The sequence below is a fragment of the Strigops habroptila genome, chromosome 3 (assembly GCF_004027225.2).
Source record: "Strigops habroptila isolate Jane chromosome 3, bStrHab1.2.pri, whole genome shotgun sequence".
NCBI classification, from domain to species: domain Eukaryota; kingdom Metazoa; phylum Chordata; class Aves; order Psittaciformes; family Psittacidae; genus Strigops; species Strigops habroptila.
The window spans coordinates 3537656-3555780 of record NC_044279.2 but is presented as its reverse complement, the minus strand read 5'-3'; the positions used below and the strand labels follow the sequence as shown (position 1 = coordinate 3555780).

Here is an 18125-nt window from a genome sequence, read left to right as displayed (position 1 = left end):
AAGAATGAAGAATTTACCTGCCTGCATGGGCTTCTCTGAGATTTGGGGGAAAACTAGTAGCTTTCTCATGCAATGAAGAAATAGAATGTATATTATCCCTTTTCATAGAGCATACGAGTGTTGTGCGCATTAATGATGCAGCCTGTGAGCCTAGGTAGCTCAATCCAGCTGAGGGAATATATTGTGAATCATTTCTCTGCAGGCCTAGTGCCTGATCCAAACAAAATTCAATAGCTTCTGTCTGCTCTGTCGGATCAACACGTACCATCAGCAGAATTCAAGCTCCCATTCCAGCGGTCTCCTAAAACCGGGTCACAATTTCTGGGAGGCTTTTTTGTGTCTTGTTTTTCTTGCTCGTTTTTTAATTACATTTTTTAATTGTGCTGTTCCAAGAGCTTTAACTTCCCAAGCTTTTTACCCTGGAGCAGACCTGGCAGGGATGTGGCACGGAGCCAGCCTCTGCCCTGGTACTGACTGGGTGTATTTCCACTTGACGTCAATTTACCTTCCGGTTATCACATTGAGTTGGCTTTTTGCTCTGGCATCACGTCTTCAAATAGCTCCTGTGCTTTCCAAAGGACTGACGCAGGCTTTTTGGATTCCATATCAAATTTCAAGCACCAGTTTGGTTGTGTACCTCAGCCCAGACCCCTGCAGACACTGTCTTTAGTTGTAGCTGAGATCGTCTTAATATCAAAGGTTGTATATCTGATCGGCTTGCTCTGGGCTGGCTACAGCCACTGAGTGTTGTAAGGCTTCTTAGAATGGCAAATCTTAAGGGAATAGGTTTCTGCCTGTTGTTTTCCCTCTCTCGAAGCCAACTGTTAAACTTGGGAAGGACCAAGTTGAATAGGTTTATCCCCAACTTCATGCTATTGTGCTCTTGGAAGCTGGTCTATATGGTTTCATGTTTTACGGGCTGATACATGGGTAGTCTTATATTACAAGCAGAGTTTCACTTTGAGCTGAGGCTGACTTGCTTTATAAGAGAATTTATTCTAACTTAGTTAGGCAAGTCCCTTCAGCTGTTTTGAGTTGGATGCCAAAGAAAACAAACAGACTGTTCTTGAAGCTTGCTTTGGTGTTAGTAACCAATTTTGTTTAAAGTAGCACGAATGATTGATAGTAGGAACATACGCCCAGATTTTTTCCTCTTTTGTTATGAATTTTAGGTATGTTAATAGGATTATAGTTTTATTTCGGGGGGTTTTATTATTCCAAATGAAGTAGATGACTGCAAGTAACGGATATCGTGCAGTACATGTTTTAGTAGCCATAAGGCTCTCTGCCAGCTCTGCCTCTGCTGTTGCCCATAAATGCAGACCCAGTGCTTTATAACTGTGATTCTGCTTGAAATCATAGAACCATAAAGGGCTTGGGTTGGAAAGGACCTTAAAGCTCCTCCAGCTCCAATCCCCTGCCATGGGCAGGGACACCTTCCACTAGAGCAGGTTGCTCCAAGCCCCTGTGTCCAACCTGGCCTTGAACACTGCCAGGGATGGGGCATTCACAACATCCTTGAGCAGCTTGTTCCAGTTCCTCACCGCTCTCTGAAGCTATAGATGATGTTCCTTGAGCACTGGAGTCATCATACCCAGAACCTTGCTGCTGCTTAATGGGCTATAGAAGAAACCAAGATAACACAAAAAATGGCCAGTGCTGTCCATGTAAAGGAGAGCAAGATGATTTTGTACGTTGAGATTCAGCTCCTGGTGAAGCTCAATCCCATGACTGCTGTAAAACGGATACAAAGTGCAAGCAAAACTCGCAGTATGTTTTTCTTGGAACACGGTAGGAGAAAGAGCAAGGACCTGGAGGCCAATTTGAGGCCTGACTAGCCTGTAGACTGAGGCTGGAGGCCCCTGTTCAAGGCTGCTTCATACTTTCCATTCTTAAGACCTTGCCTCTAATAAATTTGCCAGATAAAGCCGGCGGGGCCCAAAAGTATTGTTTGAGTCTGCATTCGACTGATATTTCTGGGAAAATTGAAACCCAGATGGGAAAAATAGTTCTAGGAAGGAGCTAAGAAAAGCATGCTTCTCCTCTTCGTGTCCTGCTGTGATTCTTTGTAAAGCTTCAGAGGCTGAGTGCTGCAGAAGGAGAAGCTTTGGAGCCAAGGAGCCTTTTCGGAACAGCATTCAGCCCTCCCAACTTCAGCAAGGGATGGCTTCCTCCTCAAAGGATTTAAGCCTCTCTTTGCTGCTTTGAGCTAAGCTACGACAGAACTGGTCAAAGCTGAAGAACTGTTTTCTGCTGTGATCTGAGCACTTGCTGTATATTACAGAGGAGGAATTATGTCTGATTCATCCAACCTGCCGGGTATCCCAAGCTGGTGTTACTCATTCCCCTTTAACCATTTCATTTGGCAGAGGCATGCAGCAAATACACCACAACTTCTATATGGCAGAGTTGCTTTTTTGCTGTAGGTAGGAACAGTTTAAAGTACACACAGCTGGTAAAATAACAGTATTGGTGAAAGCACAAAGGCCAGGACTTGGAAAATGCCAGAATTAGTATTACTCGCATAGTCTTAATCTGGCCTCTCTCTGAATCTGGTTGATTATCTTAATTAACTTTACATTAGGCAGATATCTATAACTAATAAGTACATAATTGATATAACCTTATATTAGTTATCCAGATAGATGTATCTCTAAGGAACCCCTGCCTCAGTTCAGAAGGTGGATTTGGGCTCTGAGAGAGAAGTTAATTGTATAACAAAAGGGACCTGTTGTCTTTTTGAACAGAGGCTTAATTTGGAATGGATGAAGCCAGCGAGGCAGAGGGATTGTCAGCAGAAAACGGGTGGTGATGTGATGAGAGCACTTGCATGCTTCTGCTGGATAATTGAGTTCTGGTCTTGCCTCCGTAGCAGAGTTGCTATGTGACGTTAAGCAAATGGTTTTTCCTAGATGGTCATTAATTAGATCTTTCAGTCTGGTGCCTGATGGGAGAGATCCGAGGTGTGATTTGCTTGAGAGCTTTGCTCTTGTGGCTGCAAGTGAATTCAGGAGCTGTTGCATAATATTGTGTATGTTGAGAAATCAGGTTCTGGCTGTTTCAAATAGGGGGCCCAAAATTAATCAGAATTCGAAGGGCTGTCTGTTGTGATAACAATTAATATGATGGAAAACCTGATGAAGAAATTAAATCCTTCTTTAGAGCGGAGTTTGAACTTCATGGGAGAAAATACAACATTGGATATATGCTGAGAGAACAGTGTGTAGGAAACCTGGTTTTGAGGAAGCAGTAGCCATCCCATGTGTGGGGAAAGGAGTAGGGGTCCTCTGGGAGAACATCATGGTGTTAGTTAGCATTGTAATGCAAATGCAGAGTAAACCAGCTTAGGCTCTGTGCTGTCCGTAACTGATGTCCTTTACTTAGGTGCTCGACTCCTCTGTCAGAAAGAGCTTTTTAAATGTGAGGTGATGCATAAAATATAACTTCAGAATGAACAAAACAACAAACCTCAAGGTTAACTCAAGTGCAGTGTCATCAGTGAAGGAGGAGACTGGGTATTCCTTCCCCACACAGCTGGAAAGAAACGGGTAGCCGTGAAAATCCATCATGAATCGCACAGATGAGGCTGTAACACTTGGCAAAGGGTCTTTTCAAGGGATTTTTGGTCTCAGTTCAACAAGTTACTAACTGGATCCTGCTTATACAGTCTCTTAACTGGGCATCCTGAGCCCCAGCCTACAGCATGGCTTGCTTTCACTTCACAGCAGGATGGCTGCCCCGTTGCTGAGGGAGGCGAGGGAACCCCTCGAAGCATGTGGATCCGCTTTGTCCCAGCAGAGCCAGCTTCATGTGCTACCAGGCAGTTGGCAGCGGGCCTGTAAGGCAATTGTGTGGGATGGAAAGATGGCCAGGACATGGCATTTGCTATCAGAAGCAGCACGGATTTAGCCACAGGTTCTATTGGAACTTTTGGAGCTATTTATGCTGGGCATCTGGTTAAGTACGTTGCTGATTCAGAGCCAAGTTAGGCTAGTGGTGAAATACACGTGTAGCATTGCAATCCCTTTTGATTTCATATAACCAAACTTCCCACTCAAGAGGGTGCTTAATCAACCTCTTCCCCTGTTGTGCAGTTTGTCAATCCTGTATCTTTCTAACCTGTTCTTCAATACCTCCAGTGCTACCTGCATGTTGTAGCCTCCCCGGAAGATGCAAACTTATTCTGGTGCGTTATGGTCCTTATTTTAGACTGGGTTTTCTCTTGGTGTCACGTTGAAATCGATCTTGCTGAAGTGGTCTCGTGGCTTCTTGCACTTAGATGTAGATTTACCTTCTTGTAGCAACCTCCTACATTTGTGACTCTTGCAGTTTTCTCCTTGGATGTTCTGTGGTGGCTCTGCAACCCTGGCTCCTTTGAGCTTTCTTTATAGAGCTTGATTTTTCAGACCAATTGGGTTTTTTCCTAGTGCTTTCTTTATATGTTGCTAGTTGGTAGGGAGCATCCAAAAGTGGTTGCCTTGTCGTACATGAGACTTATAAGCCTTGATAACAGCAGGAGTACTTGATTTATGTGAAGATCCCACTCCTTTTCTTGCATTTTCTATGCATTTGTCATTTTTGCGATAGGATGATGCTGATCTATTTTAACTCATAAATGTGTTTTCACAGAGCCTGTGCACCCCAGCCTGTTTGGTATAGCTGATTTTTCCTGTTTAAAGTGGTTCGTGCTTGGTCCTAGTGAACAGCACCTTGAGCCATCATTGTAACTTTGGGCAAGGGCCTGTAGGGACAGGCCAAGGGGAATGGTTTAACCTGCCAAAGGGGAGATTGAGATGAGCTCTGAGGCAGAAGCTCTTCCCTGTGAGGGTGCTGAGGCGCTGGCACAGGGTGCCCAGAGAAGCTGTGGCTGCCCCATCCCTGGCAGTGTTCAAGGCCAGGTTGGTCACAGGGGCTTGGAGCAACCTGCTCTAGTGGAAGGTGTCCCTGCCCGTGGCAGGGGCTTGGAACCGGATGAGCTTTAAGGTCCCTTCAACCCAAACCGGTCTGGGCTTCTATAAGCTGGATGAAATGAAGAAGCAGCCTGCAGCCTGTCTGCTGCCGTGCTCTAGGTCTGTCTCAGCATGGTGTGAGGTCTGTGGACTTGGTGGATGTGTCCTGTTCTGTCCAGGAGGTTCTCACTGAAAACCCAGAGTGATGCTGACCCTGGGGCACAGCTGAATCACTTGCGATTCACGGCTCCCTTTGGATGTCAAACCAGTGATGCCTACCCACAGTAAAGTTGTTTGACTTACTTGCTGTTCCCTGTTAGCTTAACCTAGATGAGGCCATGATAATTTGCCTAAAATACCATATAAAAGCATCAGAAGTCCTATGAAAGTCAAAATGTACAATGTCTATTGCCAGGTCCCATCCGTAGGGCCTGCTGCCTTGTAGAAGAAATCAGTTTGATGTGATACAACTTGTTGTTGCCAAATCCACATTGGCTGCTACTCGTCACCTTCCTCACTCCTACATGCCTGCAAATTGTCTGTGTTCCCATTTTGTCTTGAAATTAAACTGATGGATATGTAATTCCTGGCTGTCCTTCCCACTCCTTCCCTGAACATATTTGCTTCTCTTCTGTTTTCTTTTCCCCCTCTTCTTTCCTTCGGGCTGTGTGCTGTAAAGACACACACAGAAGAGGCAAAAGATTATAAGCCTTTAAGGAATCTTCTAATTCGTGAAGGAAACATGACAAAGCACAAAGCTTTGTCTCTATGTGGGTAACTGAAAACAGCAGCCACAGGCAGAGGAAGATTCTGTGTTCTCTATCAGTAAGACATGAAAGGAGAATAAAACAGTGAATGTGTTACTTAAAATGTTTTTATTCCTGATTCTGATGTTCCCAATAAAAGGGTGTATTTTGATGGGGGGTTTTGTAGTTTAAAAGAAATTGGGATACGAGTTCTCTGGCAGTTCAGAAAGGTTGTGGCCATACAAAGCTTTCTCTGTGTTCAAGAAGTTGATGCTGTGCCCTAGCAGTTACCCTGTTCTCATGTCATCTCATCCTTGCTGAGACTGTACCGCGTTCACCCCTGGTTGTGCCAAGAGGCTCTACCTTACTTGTGCTCTGATATCTGCCAGAGAGGCAAAAAAGAGCGTATGAAAAACCAGCTTTTAGGGCTCCCAGTCAAGTACCTTTCATTGCATCAACACTGCTCTAATTCTAGGAAAAACCATCCAGCTTGCTCTGCCAAGGTGACAAATTGTGTTGCTCATATGAGAGTCGCTGCTGTTACTCACATGTATGGCACAGTAGCTCCAAGGACCGTGCAAAGAGAACTCAGCAACTCCAAAACCACTCTTGACTCCTATGAATCTCTTAGTTTTTCTCCTGTGTGCTGTTAATAACACTTTTCTCTTTCTTTGTCCCTCCTCTCCTGCAGTTTCAGCTTCTTGCCTCAGCATTATTTAAGTCTGGCTCGGATTTCACCACTCTCGGTGAGTATTGTGTATCAGAAGAATTAGACGACGTTCCCTCTGACAATTACTGTTAGTTTCTGCTGGTTTTCATATCAAATGTTACAGTTCACGTGAGCCTTTTTTGGTTTGAAACTACAAAATGCCCCTACACAGACATTAGAGAGATTATTTATAATGACCAGTGCCCAATGCCCCTCTGCCACCAGTGGTTTTAAACCTGTGCCTCCCGGGATTGTTTTATGTCTCTCGTTATATCTGATGCTTCACCCAAATAAACAGCAGCTTTGGGCAGAATAAAGCACCTCCTGTCTTGTCACTTGGGAATGTCACAGCGTGGCTACAGCTCTGTTTGCTGTGATAACTGCAATTCCTGGAGCCGTTTGGTTCGCTCTGTTCTTTGCAGAGCTAGTTCTGTGGGCAGAATGTCAAGAGCGAAGGGAACAGTGGCGTGGAGGGCTGGAAACAGGAGCTCTGAGCCAAAGCCACAATTTGTTTCACTCTTCTGTCCAGTTAACTTTTGTAAACAGTCAAGAGATGAATCCCGGGCAAGCTATAGGAAGGCTGTAAGCATAATTTATGTCTTGTAATGTGTTGTCCTCAAGTCACCGAGCTCTTGCTAAGGAGCATGGATGAGTTCAGTTTTTAATGACCCAGCAATTCCCAATCTAAGCAATTGAGGGAAGGAAAAAGCCCACTGCACTATGAGCCCAGCTGGATGAGGAAGCTCAGCTGAGCTTGTGTGATTTGGAAGATGTTACCTACTTGATGAACTTTTGAAGGAAGAACACTCAAGTTTCAGAACGTTGTTTTCTCCCCTGGTTTGAAGTGTTCCGAAAGATGGATTAGTTCCTGACACAACACTTTGTTCAGAGGTTGGCTCTACAGATACATACATCAAGTGGTGCTTCTAAAATAAAACAAAAAAACCCCAAGCCCTCCTTGATTTGATTAACTTGGTTGACTTTGATTAACTGAAGAGTGAGTTCACTGAATTAATAAGCATTCCATGGAGATCCCACTGATGGAAGTCATACAAAGCAGAGGAAATCGTTATATAGCCCGCTCTATTGTTCTTGCTGCTGATGGTTTAAGTATGAGGATTTGGATAAACAATGCTCCAGACTAAACCCTCTCCTGTTAGGAGGCAGCACTTCACAAAAGGGGTTTGCAGAGCACCCTTGTTCCAAGAGGCAGCTCTGACTTGGGGCTCCTACCATCAGCAGAGCTTGTCTCAAGAAGAACTGCAAGCCAGACGAGTACCAGTTCTGGGTGAGACAGGCATGGAGATAATGGGGAGAGCCTGAGGACAGAAGAAATGAGGCACGAAATAAAAATAGCTGCAGAGATTTTGTTTTCTGGGACATCAGAGCAGTCTCCTGAGGATTCCTGCTTCCTGCAGTTCTTCAGGGCTGTCAAGGAGCTTGACAGCCGTTTGCTTATTACTTTTTATGTAGTTTGATTGCAGCCTTGGCTTGGGGTGGCATGGTCTGTGTGTGTCTGTGCACATAGTGATAGGACGGAGAACTGGGAGCCTTGGTTGTTAGCAGAGGTAGAAGCAGCAAACAGGTTGAAGGAGGTGATCCTGCCCCTCTGCTCTGGTCTTGTGAGACCCCACTTGCAGCACTGTGTGCAGTTCTGGTGTCCCCAACATGAGAAGGACATGGAGCTGTTGGAGCAAGTGCAGAGGAGGCCACGAGGATGTTCAGGGCCTGGAGCACCTCCCGTATGGAGACAGGCTGAGAGCATTGGGGCTGTTGTGCCTGGAGAAGAGAAGCTGCGTGGAGACCTCAGAGCAGCTTCCAGTGTCTGAAAGGGGCTACAGGGATGCTGGAGAGGGACCTTCATCAGGGACTGGAGTGATAGGACAAGGGGTGATGGGTTCAAACTGAAACAGGGGAAGTTCAGGTTAGATATAAGGAAGAAGTTCTTTACTGTGAGGGTGCTGAGGCGCTGGCACAGGTTGCCCAGAGAAGTGGTAAATGCTCCATCCCTGGCAGTGTTCAAGGCCAGGTTGGACAGAGCCTTGGGCGACATGGTCTAGTGTGTCATGTCCCTGCCCATGGCAGGGGGTTGGAATTGGATGATCATAAGGTCCTTTCCAACCCAAACCATTCTATGAATCTATGAACATCTGTCCAAAATGGGAAACCAGCTTATTCCACAGTTAAAACAGAGGGTTTAAAGCAGTGAGAACTGGCTTAATTTCCCCTTTTTCTTCTCCCCCCAGGATTCTCAGATGTTGACCACACATATGCGCAGAGAACTCAGCTCTTTGACACATTAGTCAACTTCTTTCCAGACAACATGACCCCTCCTAAAGGCAACCTGGTGGACCTCATCACGCTGTAATGGAGCAATCACTGGACATATGGAAGAGGGGAAAAGCATCCATTTTCAGTATTTTCATTTTTTTACTGCATTGATTGACTGCTGGGATGAAGTAATATAGTAACCCCTAGGTGTTTGCAAGGGGTTTTATACTTGTATGGTGAATCCCTGAAGCTTTTCCCTTGGAGTAGGTTAATAAAATGTAACTGACGTACTTCTGACTAAATATATATATTTTTTCTGACTTTGGATTTTGAGTTAGCAAATGGAAGAGATGAAAAGGGTTTTTTTTGGGGGGGGAAAAGGATGAAAAATAAAACCCAATCATGCAATGATTGCCTATAGGGGAAAATTGAGATTTGTGGGTTGTAATGATGATGGGTTTTATTTGGGGGTTTGTGAAGAAGGGGGGAAGATTGTTCTTTGCTCATTTGTAGCTAGTCATGATATATTGCTTTATCCTACAACTCCATCCTCAGCAGCTGAATAACTTGGAGGCAGGACACTGGCACGTGTTGAGGTGATAGTAATGTTGTGTCTTGAGTCTTGTATCGCAGTGTGTCTGTGAAGGGGAGCACGTGTTACGACTTACCTGTCCCCTCGTCCCAGAATCAGGCTGAGCAGTGTCTAATTGCATCTGATACCCCATTTAAACCTGAATACCTGCCTGCCTACCTTCTGTTCTCTGGAGCTTCCACTTCAACCTGCCAGGCAAGTGGGAACCTCAGAGAAACCATGGGAAAACAGGAGTGCAGTGCTTATCTGCCCCTTTTCAGGGATCATCCTGGTTTTGCTGCTGTGCTCTTCCAGTGGGAATCCATGCAGGTCCTGGCAGGACTGGGTCTTCCACCACACACATCCCAACCTCTGCAACCTGACTCTGGGTTGGGTGTAGGATATCTGAAGCAGATTGTCTTCGTTTACATGCACCTATGCTTCTGTGTGCAGTGTTTGTCGATGTGTAAATGTAAAGAGGATTGCTCCCAACAGCTTGTCTGCTCCCTCTGCAGTGCAGCTCATTCACTTCTAAATGCATTTTAGACCTAGATCTGAATGTAAGGGAGGCCTTCTTAGCATACATCTCTCTGAAAGCAAGCTGATGCATATGTATAGAATATATATTCTTCCTTGCTGAAAGCCTTCTTCATAAACAAGGTGAGGGCTTGGTGCTGCACTGTCAAGTGGAATGAAGGATACACATACCCAGCAGCAGAATCTTTTTGCATTCGCTGTCAGTGCGAACTGGCAGATGTAAATATTGATATGAGACTGCAAAGCTTTATGTCCAGAGATGTTCATGCCAGTGGGGTTTCGTTGCTGCACCCACTGTGGCTACACGACTCCTGTTGAACTTGATGGAAGTCTTGTGTGTGCAAAGATGATTTGGACTCTTGAAATAAAAGAGTTAGTGAAGTGTCTTTTTCAGAGCTCGAGTGTCTGCTTGCTTTGATTGCATTGTATTGCCTCTTGATCACGTCCTTTGTGTGACTTTTGTAGTCCTGGTACGTTAGAAATAAATTTATAACCTCATATTAGTGTTTAATCACTTAGAAAGGAACAACGTGTTGGAGGCTGGGCTTTGTTTTGTCTTCAGGGAGGACCATAAGAATACAGTGTTTTTAGGTAATCTGTGACTTGAGACTATTTAGACGTTGTGTACTTCAGCGGGTGGCAAATCAGATGTGTGGGGGGAGAATCCACTCGGTACATAGTGCAGTAAAGGGAATCTGATGGAATTGTTTCTTTGAAACATTGCAATTTTGTTTGTTTTCCAGTGACATGGAAAGTTTTACGTCACTGCCGGGCTTTATGATGTGCTACTTTTGACCCTTTCTTAACTAAAGTAGAGCTTATGTGGTACGAATGGAGATGCTGGTGGTGCTGGGTATTCCAGTTGAGGTGGTGTTTCCATTGAGATTGAACTCAGCCCTCTTAATGCGACCAGCCAAAATGCTGCAGCCCTCTAGTACTTCAAATGGTAGTGGTGGTGTGCTTCCTCATCACTTGATCTCATTCCCTGTGTATTCTCCAGTGTCAGTTAGATGATGAATTGTGCTTTTGGTGACAGTTTTCTACTCAACCAAGCCCTTCATAAACTTCTATGTGTACGTCTTTGACTACACATGAGGCTGAACCCGAAAGATACAACTAGACAGAGGAGGAGCCACAGCAAGCAGACAGTACTTAAGGAAAGCCAGAAGCTTTGTGGATGGTGGTGCTGGTGAGCAGAGCATCGTGTCAGGTTTGATTAGTGTTGCAGAAGTTCAATCAAAACTCATTGTCCTCTGCATCAGGGTGCATGTGAAGCCTGGCAGCTTATGTTCTTGTAGCACAGCGTAAATGGATGATTGTGTGAGCGAGGTGAACATTGCTTCTGCAGGACTGACAACCCCAGCTAATGAGAGCACTTCAGGATGATCAGATACTGACCTACCTTTATCCTGAGCAGATCGATTTCAGCTCGCACGACTACAGTTTGTGGGTTACAGCTGGGCATTAACCAGCAGAAACTATTTGCTCGGCTTCAGTGTATTCGTGGAGCTGCAGAGGCACCCTGTGGCCAGAGAAGTTAATCCAGAGTGAAAGCTTAGTGGCTTTGCCAAGGGTCTTTCCTGCTTCTGTGTCCTTTAGGAGGCAAAATGAAATGATTACTCTGCATCAGTGTGTGCTGCACTACCTGCTCTAAAACCTAATTAAAACTTCGGAGCGCTGAAGTATAAAGTTCCTTTCAAAACAAGCCAGTTATTGACAAGCAGCGGCAGGGAGAATTTGAATGTAATTACATGCAGATCTTTAAAGATGCTGGTGATGTTCCAGGAAAGCGTTGGATGTGATCAGGACAGAATTACTGAAGTACAGACTGAAAAGAGAACCTGAAAATGTTGCACAGCCCACTGCATGCAATGGTATAAATAGCCAAGCTCTGCGTGAGAAGTCTCTGAACCTCACCCTTACTGCTTGCAGGCTGGAGCAGAGACTGCTTTTTAGCTTAGACAAGACTCTATTTGCCTCTACCTTATAACATAAGGTGACTGTGTATGGATTTAACACCTCATAATCTTTGCACTCCAGTAGTTGATCTCTAAATTATATGTTAACTTGTAAATAAGGGTATTGCAAAAGAAAGGAGCAGGGAGGGGACTCATTCATGGTGACTGGGGTCTTTAAAGCCAAAGTTACAAGGTTCTGGTATGGTTTTTAAAGCTATAGGAAGTCAGGGTGGGATAAACTTGATACAGACGAGGCTTTAATCTTGATTTAGCTTTTGAGATCCATGAGTTTGATTCTTCACTGACACTGGCCTTCAGCATAGCTGCCCTTACAATATTATTCAGTAGATCATCTCTTTGGAGAACTTTATTCTATATGCAAATATAGAATAATATCCTATATAGGCAAAGTTATTAAGTAACACATTTTCCCAGAGAAATAAAGCCCTTCTGATTAGATTTTTTGTCTCTTGGATTATGCATAATCGAGTTCCTTAATGTTTGTCTTTTACAACCCCTCGTATAGTAGTCAGGAAGCAGAAGTCTTGAAGAGTTCTCCCCAAATGTCTTCTCCAAGCAAGTCCTGCTGTTGCAGTGTGACCCAACATGTTTTCTGCAGGTGGCTGAAAGACCTACTTAGATGATGATGTTAAAAATGAGGGGGTTATAGCCTCCTTTTTGCCCTGTTTTATTTTAAGGATGCCATTAATAGTGATCCTGTGGAGGCAAAGTGGTTGTAGCTTTTATCTTCTGGCCCTTCTAAAGGTGTAACATTTGTGACATATTTATCCTTAAGCATCTCTTCCTTTTGCTGGGTATAATGAGGAAGGAGAACTTTGTCTTGAAGAGTTTCTTTTGCCCTTGCTCTGGACAGCATCTTGTAGGTGTAGTTTAGTCATACCCAGATGTGCACGTGAACATCTGGGATTTAGTTCTGTGCGCCCAGGATGGCTCCGTGTGCACAGGTACACGTTAGCTCCGGGGTCTGAACATTAATAGCACCATGACACTCTCATTTTGGAACATCAATCTGGGAAGACCCAGTTGGAAAGGCTTTTTCTAAGGCATTCGCCTTGTGCAGTCAGAACTAGAGTGAAATGAGGGAACTTTATAAAGACCATACTAAAGCTTCCCTTTATGCAGCTTGTACCAGAGCAGGGATGCAGTGCCAGGCTTCAGTTAAACTGCAACTTTTTGGTCACTGATGATAATAAAATGCCTGAAAATGTAATGACTTAAGGAGTCAGTAAGGAAATGAGCTGGAGCCACCTATTTGCAGGAGGGCAGGCCCTTTGCAGAAGGCTAGCGGGCAGGGATTGCGATAGCTTCATCTGTGTATTTAATCAGCAGCCGCATGTGGCAGGGTCTCCATTAGCTGTTTCTTCTTCCAGAAGAGACTCCTTCCAAAGCAGGGTAATGACTCTGGAAGAGCATTTTCCGTAGGGCTTTGTGGGACAGCTGTTTTCTGCACCGTTTTCCTGATGTGTGCAAGTTTTGAGAAGGGAGTTTTCTTTGTCGCAGGGTTGAATGCTGATCATGCACTGCTGTCTGAGTGCTGCAGACAGTGATAAAGTCGGAGCTGTGTTCTAACTTGAAACTTGTTTGCTGCTCTCACTGTAAGAAAGATGAGCATTAATGCTGCTTGTTTCAAATGCAGGAGGGTGGCAGGTATTAATTCTCTTGCTGCCTCCTGTAGTTTGGAACTGAGAAGGAAATGCTTTTGTAGAGCTACTCAAGTGTAACCTCTAGTACGAATTAGCTCTGTGCACCCTTCAACTACATCTCTGTACATGGAGTAATCCTGTTGGTGTCATTCTGTGCTGCTTCTGGGGAAAATGGCAAAAAATCATTAGATTTCCATCCATTTTTCAAAGTGGAAAAATGCCTTGTGCAACCTTGAGCCCCCGGTGTATGCTTTGAATTTTAGCTGCTTAGTTGGCCGGCAGTTAAGGAATGTTTGGCTATTGTCAGGACTTCATTTGACAGTCAAAACAATTCATGTATGTCTCTGGAAGTGCTTGTGTTGTTTTATAGCTGTACTTATTACAGAAACAGAGGTGGGTCCAGTTAAAAAGATGAACGTGATTGCTGTTCTCATAAGGGGGGGAGATTATGGAAACTGTGAAGGAACTTGGCCAAGTTTATAACTACATGTGATAATCTGGAGACGGGTCTTCCTTTGTGAAAGGAGAGTTTAAGAGCAATTACATGATTTGTTCTTGATATAGATTGATAGTAGTGCATAAGCTGTAAATAGTGTTGAAAGGTAAATGGACTGTCAGAAGCTTGTTAGCGTATCTAAATGCCTTTGGGTATGGTAAGGTTGATCATATCCTTTCATGGGAAAGGTTAGGCTGGAAATGATTCAAGTTGTGGTCATCACTTATAGGCAAAGTCCCTGTTTTACTGAAAGCCTCTATTATAATGAAAAGTTGGAGTGGAAAATGTAGGTTTACTGCACTGGAACCGTTATAGCAGTACATGGCTCAGGGCTTGGATAAATCGACTCCAGATGCTTTTATCTGGAAGCACTGGATCCAAATGCGGTTTGAGGGGAAGCTGGTTAATGACCTGCTTATTGCCATTGGAGAGTTCCATAAGGAAGCAGCACAGTTGATGCCAGCAGGTATGCTCTTGGCATTCCTCAGAGGCTAAAGAACTGGATGGAGTTCTGGATTATCCATGTATGCTTTGGTTCTACGTGTGAACCTCCGAGGAGGGTAGCAGTTGTGTGTGTTGTCTATAACACCAGCTATACAGCTTAGGGGTAGAGGTCTACAAGCCAGCATCTTCCCCAAGCACAGATCCTCGAGGTAACATATTGCTGCTGTCTCCTTTGCTTCCGCATGCTTGAACTCAATTTGTTAGCAGTGAACTCCAGATACTTGCTGTGACCCAAATTCAGTGCTCTGCTTCCGAGTATCTATAGCCACAGACTTGCTTAAGCTGCCGTCAGTGTATCAGTTGAGTATCCTGAAATCTTAATTTATACTTGGTGCCAGACAGAGGTACGTGATGATTTGGCTTCCAGCTGTTTGCTATATGTCAGCACAGCTTTTACTTACTACCTGGAGACTGTAACTACTTGAGTGCTGTCAGAAATCACTTGACTCTGTTCAGCTCTAGTGTGACATCTCAATTCATCCCTGGGAAAAGTGATGTGAGTGAACAGCTCAGAACTGGCTCTACCAGGTTAAATGTTTGGTTTTGCTACTAATTTAGAAGGATAAAGCTATCACTAGCATAGATGCTGACCAGCATGATGCTCTAAGCGTGGCCCCTTGGGTATTCGCCTCTATTTTGACTTTCTCTTCCCTGTGCGACTATTCACTGCTATTAAAATGCTATTCAGACTTCCCTAAGGTTAATGGAGTACCACTGAAGAATTAAAGGTTAGAGCTGTGTTATGATTGTTGAGGCATCAGTTTATCCATGTGGCATCATGCTCCAGCTGCCCCCTTTGCAAAACTCCTTACTGCTGCCTCTGAAACAGAGAGGATCCTTGGGATTCACGTTGTTCTCCCCAAGGGCTCTTCCTCCTCCAGGATAAAGATGGGCAAGTGTGGGAGCTGATTTCCCACAGCAGCACTTGTTGCCCCTCCATGATCCCACATTCCCATATCACAGCATTTCCCCCTGTCTCAGCAGGGTGTATTTTGCTTTGCCCCAGGAGTGTGGTAGCTGTTTGACAGAGAAAAAGGTGATGATATCAGCCCTAGGGTTCTGCCACTTGCTTTCACCATCCCAAATCTTCCACCAATGGAAGCAAACAGCTTGTAGTTGAGGTGTTTGGGTTATTTCTGCAGTGTAGCAATGGGAATGGGAAGAGAAATAGGCTTGGGGATAATGTGGTGGCTCATAGGAGTATGTGTTTAAGATGTGGTCTGTCTTGTGGAAAGACTTACCAAGTAGTTCTGCTGCTCAGAGTTTACTTTTGCAGCAAGCTGGATTCTTTGGCTCTTTCTCAAATGGAAGTGATGCAACACCAGGATCTAGTCCTGGAGCTTCACCTCGAGCTTTTGCCCTTTCTCACCCCAAAGACACCAGAGAGAATAATGCAATTCTTTTCCCCTCCTCAATGCCTTTTGTAACAGTGGCAAAGCAGCCCGCTGGGTTTAACACTGCTCAAACGCAGTGGTGGCCGAGCAGCACAATCAGCTATCAGAGCAGGTCTTAAGAGACTCTTAAAACCTTTTCTGCTGGAAGCTGCCAGGGAGATTAAGGGAGATTAGCTGCTTTTTAATTACTGTGATGGTGGGGAGGCCGGACCACAACAGTGGCTCAGTGGTTGCAGTCTGCTCCTCGTCCCAAATACCAATAGACAGGTTTTTCTCCCTAATGGTGACAAAATACACTTTAAATATCCTGACTTTGTAACTGGCTCCCAAAGGATCCAGTCAATTATTTTGAGTTTTGCTTAAATAAAAGACTCTGAACGGGGTCTGCTCATTGAAGGAGACACTTTGAGGCTGAAAAGTGATTTTCTTCTTGGATGTTTCAACCCAAAACTCAGCTTTTAAAAGGAGCGAAAGGCTCTTATCAACTTTCGGTGCAAGTCAGTGACTTCAGTGCATATAGTCCGGTCTGAACAGCAGATGATGCTTCTGCCTCTACTTGCCCTGCAGTCAAAAGGTGACAGCCTGATTTCCTTCCCCAAGCAGTGCGGAGACCTCCCATGCTTGAGAAGACTTTTAGCTGTCCATGGAGGAGAGAACTTGTGTTGCTGAGTCATTTTCCCCTCTTATCTGCCACTGTAATTGGGAAGGCAAAGGAGCAGTGGAGGCTGAGTATTGCCTTCATCTCTCCCTCATCATTCCTCTCCTTCCTCCCGTCTCCCTCCCCTTGATGTTTTGATGTGCAAAACACTTTTCACTTCAGAAGCTGCTGTGTTGGGTAATGGAAAAGAAAACAAACCCCTTGTAGCTTGTTACTCTTCACTAAAGCTGTATTTTCTGCTCTGTCTTCCAGCTCACGCTCCTCCACAGCAGGAAATGAGAGGATGCTGGAAAGACCTTTAGGAAGAGAAAAGAGCTTAATTACACAAATAAACCCGTTTGTAGGAGTTTCTTGAGCCTTGGAGGCCCTGACCTTGGGGACCACTTTGCCAGGGTAGAAAGTTAGAGCCTGTTGGTTTGTTCTCAGTTAATGGGAGATGATGTTCCATCCCTGTGGGCTGGGGTGATGTGCATCTCGGATGCAGCGCGCCTCATTTAGAAGCATTGAGCCTCAGTCAGTGTTTGAATATTAGACTTTCAAACTGCTGAAATAACTTCTCTTTTAGATGATAGCATAGACAGGATCTGGATAGCTTGTGGTTAAACACCAATATCTGGCTGGCTGGACACCATCACCCGGTTAGGGGTGGTTTTTCAAGCTGTTTCTATGAGCTGTTACCTCTGCTCTTACCATAACATTGTGTTGTGTGGTGTTTGTCTGGACCTTTAATGTTCATTATCTCATCCTCTACACCCTCATGTGGTCCCAAAAGCTGGTTATCCCTGTGTAGTGCTTGGAGTTGTGAGTGTCCAACCTTTGTCCACACTTTGGCCTTTGTTTCCTGTTTTGGCATCCAACGTTGAAGCATCCCTCCAGCGATCCCAGACTCTGGTGTCCGTCTGAATTCCCTTTGGTGTGTGTCCTGCAGTTGTTGTCTTGGATACCTGACCACAGGAACGCTGAACTGAGGGGTGCAGACAGCCCTGGGCTGGAAAGGAGCATCCATGGGGAACGCTGTGACCTGCACATGTGTTTTTATAGGCAAGTCAAATACTGACTAGACTAAAGCCCGTGGTGGTTACAGGCATCGTTCCTGGCCTCTGGTGATTCCCCATCCTGCTCTTTCCACTACAGATAAATGGATGATCTTTGTTCAGCCTGGAGTGTGATATTTTCTTCCTTGGTACAAATCATCTCTGATGGTTTCTGGGTTGATGTGTAAGCCCCATGCTGTACATAAATGGATGAGTGACATGAGGACTATTACAAATGTAGTTATGTTGTATGTAATGTACATAAGGAGAGAATGTATTTTGTTCATTTTTTTTTCTTAATAAAAATGTACATGCCAGCAGGGGTGTTGGTTTAAGATCTGTTCATCCTAACGTTGCTTGCTACATCCTCAGGGAAGAGAGGCTGGAAAGCTGCCCATGGAGAAGGACCTTGGGGTGCTGATTGAACATGAGCAGCGAAGAAGGCCACCAGCATCCTGGCCTGTATCAGCACCAGTGTGGCAGCAGGGCCAGGGCAGTGACTGTCCCCCTGTGCTGGGCACTGGTGAGGCTGCACCCCAAATCCTGTGTCAGTTCTGGGCCTGTCACTACAAGAGAGACATTGAGGTGCTGGAGCGGGGCCAGAGAAGGGCACCGGAGCTGGTGCAGGGCCTGG

At 44.9% G+C, this 18125-nt stretch overlaps 1 protein-coding gene across 4 annotated transcripts in view; it reads left to right on the top strand.

Moving 5' to 3' along the window:
• MKLN1 (muskelin 1) overlaps positions 1-17808 on the top strand; it is a 117554-nt gene extending 99746 nt beyond the window's left edge. For 3 of the 4 annotated variants that reach the window (XM_030480963.1, XM_030480966.1, XM_030480967.1), the window contains 2 exons: positions 6387-6441; positions 8651-17808. In XM_030480963.1, the coding sequence (XP_030336823.1) occupies positions 6387-6441; positions 8651-8772 (177 nt within the window). In that variant the 3' untranslated portion in view covers positions 8773-17808. Of the gene's footprint in view, positions 1-3725; positions 4173-6386; positions 6442-8650 lie in introns of those variants that run through there. The other variant, XM_030480964.1, reaches the window with a different exon arrangement.
• Positions 17809-18125: the final 317 nt, after the last annotated feature.